Source organism: Pelophylax lessonae (assembly GCF_965119305.1).
Source record: "Pelophylax lessonae genome assembly, chromosome: 3".
Taxonomy (NCBI): domain Eukaryota; kingdom Metazoa; phylum Chordata; class Amphibia; order Anura; family Ranidae; genus Pelophylax; species Pelophylax lessonae.
The window spans coordinates 623468774-623472746 of NC_138770.1; the positions used below are offsets into that span (position 1 = coordinate 623468774).

General features: G+C 47.6%; 1 protein-coding gene across 1 annotated transcript in view; it reads right to left on the reverse strand.

Moving 5' to 3' along the window:
- The window catches only part of FLVCR1 (FLVCR choline and heme transporter 1), a 63830-nt gene extending 60935 nt beyond the window's left edge, over nucleotides 1–2895 (reverse strand). The window contains exon 1 of the mRNA XM_082251366.1: nucleotides 2247–2895. Coding sequence (XP_082107492.1) covers nucleotides 2247–2843 — 597 coding nt within the window. The 5' untranslated portion in view covers nucleotides 2844–2895. The remainder of the gene's footprint in view (nucleotides 1–2246) is intronic.
- Between the last annotated feature and the right edge of the window lie 1078 nt (nucleotides 2896–3973).

A 3973-nucleotide genomic window follows, 5' to 3' on the forward strand; every position in this document is an offset into this window, starting at 1 on the left:
TATATAGATAGATATTGTCAAAAGTATTGGGACGCCTGCCTTTACATGCACATGAACTTTAATGGCATCCCAGTCTTAGTCCGTAGGGTTCAAAATTGAGTTGGCCCACCCTTTACAGCTTCAACTCTTCTGGGAAGGCTGTCCACAAGGTTTAGGAGTGTGTCATTGGGAATATTTGACCATTCTTCCAGAAGGGCATTTGTGAAGTCAGGCACTGATGTGGACGAGAAGACCTGGCTCGCAGTCTCCACTCTAATTTATCCCAAAGGTGTTCTATGAGGTTGAGGTCAGGACTCTGTGCCGGCCACTCAAGAGATTATAAATATAGTACAGGGATGGTTGTACTCACTTGGTTTCCCAGGATGGTGGTGGCGCAGGAGGTGGGCATACAATGTACAGTATATAATGTATATATTGTATAGGGGGTGGTGGTACTGACCTGGTTGCTCAGCACATCGGTGGCGCAGGGGGTGGACGTACATTGTACAGTATATAACGTGTATATATAGTATAATGGGGTAGCGGTACTGACCTGGTTGCCCAGCACATCGGTGGCGCAGGCGGTGGACGTACAATGTACAGTATATAATGTATATATAGTATAGGGGGTGGTGGTACAATGTACAGTATATAATGTATATATAGTATAGGGGATGGCGGTACTGACCTGGTTGCCCAGCACGACGGTGGCGCAGGCGGTGGACGTACAATGTACAGTATATAATGTATATATAGTATAGGGGGTGGCGGTACTGACCTGGTTGCCCAGCACGGCGGTGGCCCTACAATGTATAGTATATAATGTATATATAGAATAGAAGGTGGCGGTACTGACCTGGTTGCCCAGCACATCGGTGGCGCAGGCGGTGGACGTACAATGTACAGTATATAATGTATATATAGTATAGGGGGTGGCGGTACTGACCTGGTTGCCCAGCACGGCGGTGGCGCAGGCGGTGGACATACAATGTACAGTATATAATGTATATATAGTATAGAAGGTGGGGGTACTGACCTGGTTGCCCAGCACGACGGTGGCACAGGCGGTGGACAGATAATGTACAGTATATAATGTATATATAGTATAGGGGTGGCCGTACAATGTATAGTATATAATGTATATGTAGTATAGGGGGTGGCGGTACTGACCTGGTTGCCCAGCATGGCGGTGGCACAGGCGGTGGACGTACAATGTACAGTATATAATGTATATACAGTATAAGGGGTGGCGGTACTGACCTGGTTGCCCAGCACGGCGGTGGCACAGGCGGTGGACATATAATGTACAGTATATAATGTATATATAGTATAGGGGGTGGCCGTACAATGTATAGTATATAATGTATATGTAGTATAGGGGGTGGTGGTACTGACCTGGTTGCCCAGCACGGCGGTGGCACAGGCGGTGGACATATAATGTATAGTATATAATGTATATATAGTATATAGGATGGCGGTACTGACCTGGTTGCCCAGCACAGCGGTGGCACAGGCGGTGGTACAATGTACAGTATATAATGTATATATAGTATAGGGGTGGTGGTACAATGTACAGTATATATAGTATAGAAGGTGGCGGTGGTACAATGTACAGTATATAATGTATATATAGTATATAGGATGGCAGTACTGACCTGGTTGCCCAGCACGGCGGTGGCACAGGCGGTGGACGTATAATGTATAGTATATAATGTATATATAGTATAGGGGTGGTGGTACAATGTACAGTATATATAGTATAGAAGGTGGCGGTGGTACAATGTACAGTATATAATGTATATATAGTATATAGGATGGCAGTACTGACCTGGTTGCCCAGCACAGCGGTGGCACAGGCGGTGGTACAATGTACAGTATATAATGTATATATAGTATAGGGGGTGGTGGTACAATGTACAGTATATAATGTATATTTAGTATAGGGGGTGGCGGTGGTACTGACCTGGTTGCCCAGCACAGCGGTGGCACAGGCGGTGGACGTACAATGTACAGTATATAATGTATATATAGTATAGGGGTGGTGGTACAATGTACAGTATATATAGTATAGAAGGTGGCGGTGGTACAATGTACAGTATATAATGTATATATAGTATATAGGATGGCGGTACTGACCTGGTTGCCCAGCACAGCGGTGGCACAGGCGGTGGTACAATGTACAGTATATAATGTATATATAGTATAGGGGTGGTGGTACAATGTACAGTATATAATGTATATATAGTATATAGGATGGCAGTACTGACCTGGTTGCCCAGCACGGCGGTGGCACAAGCGGTGGACACCTCTTTGGGCCCGAACCATACAGAAGCCACCCTGGAGGGGAGGCCGAGGATGAAGACCTGGGCCACAGAGCAGATAAGCTGTGCCAGCATGGTGACAGGGAAGAGGTCATGCCTGGCACTGGCACACTTCACCCAGGCTCCCAGGCAGTTGAGTCCGGATCCCAGCAGGGCGGTGAGGCGGAGGCCCCGGGTATCCAGCAGCCAGGTGGCCGGGAAGATGAGGGGTACATAGGTCACCATGTACACCACAGACAGCCAGTCTATGTCCTGGTTGTAGACCCCATAGAAGTCGGTGAAGATGGAGGATAGGATGCTGTAATGGATCCATTGGAAGGCGTTGACCAGGGAATAGAGAGAGAACACCCCGAGCACCAGGAACCGCCGCCGGTACAGCCGTGTTTCCGGTACCGGAGGGACGGCTCCGGGAAGCATGGCCTGCCGCTCATCCTGCTGTGCTCCCCCGACACACACCGACAGCTCGCCATTACTGCTGGGGCTGGCAAGCCCGTCCCCGGCCTCCCTGGACAGCGTGTGTCCGTTAAACTCAGTAGAGACCATCCCTGTGCCCGCAGCATCCCTCGCCTGTCTGCGGAGAAAGCCGGCTGACAGCTCGCGCTACACATCCCGCACCACTCAGCCGGTACTAAGCGACCAATCACTGCACACCTGCCAAAGCTCCAACCAATCGGTGTAGGAGATGCCACGCCCACCGCAGCGCTGTGCCAGAGAAGGCCGAAGTGACAGATGCTGTAGAGAAAGGTGCGGAGTAGGGGGCGGAGCTCCAGTCACATGACAGTAGATCCCAAGCAGGGACCACGTGGGTGAATGTCATCTTGACCGAGTATCTGCTGCCCGACATCTGAAAGAATTGCACAATGGGGCTTATTTACTAAAGGCGATCCCACTGTGCACTACAGGTGCAGTCACTGTAGATCTGAGGGGAAGCTCTGCTGATTTCTATCATCCAGTCATGTGCAAGCAAAAATGCTGTTTATTATATTCCTTGCATGTCCCCCTCAGATCTACAGCGTGCGCAGTGGATTTGCCTTTCTTAACCACTTTAAGACCGGAAGGATTTGCCCCCTTAACCACTTAAGCCCCGGAAGATTTTACCCCCTTCCTGACCAGGGCCTATTTTGCGATTCGGCACTGCGTGACTTTAAGGGACAATTGCGCGGTCGTGCGACGCTGTACCTAAACGAATTTGACTTCCTTTTTTTCCCACAAACAGAGCTTTATTTTGGTGGTATCTGATCACCTGTGCGATTTTTTGATCATGCGCCATAAACAAAAAAAGAGCGTCAATTTTGCAAAAATAATATTTTTCATTTTTTTATATGAAATTCCCCCCCAAAAAAATGTAAAAATCTAAATTTTTTAACATTTTCGGCCAATTTGTTTTATGCTACATATGTTTGGTAAAAAAAATCGCAAAAAGCATATTTTAATTGGTTTGCGCAAAAGTTATTGCGTTTACTAACAAAGGGAAAGATTTTTGTCATTTTTGTTGTTTTTTTTTAACGCGTAATGGCGGCGATCTGCGATTTTTTTTGCAGGACTGCGACATTGCGGCGGACAGATCGGACCCTTGACTGACATTTTTGGCACTTTTGGGGTTACCAGTGACATTACTGCAGTAATCAGTGCTATACATATGCACTGTTACTGTAAAATTACACTGGCAGTGA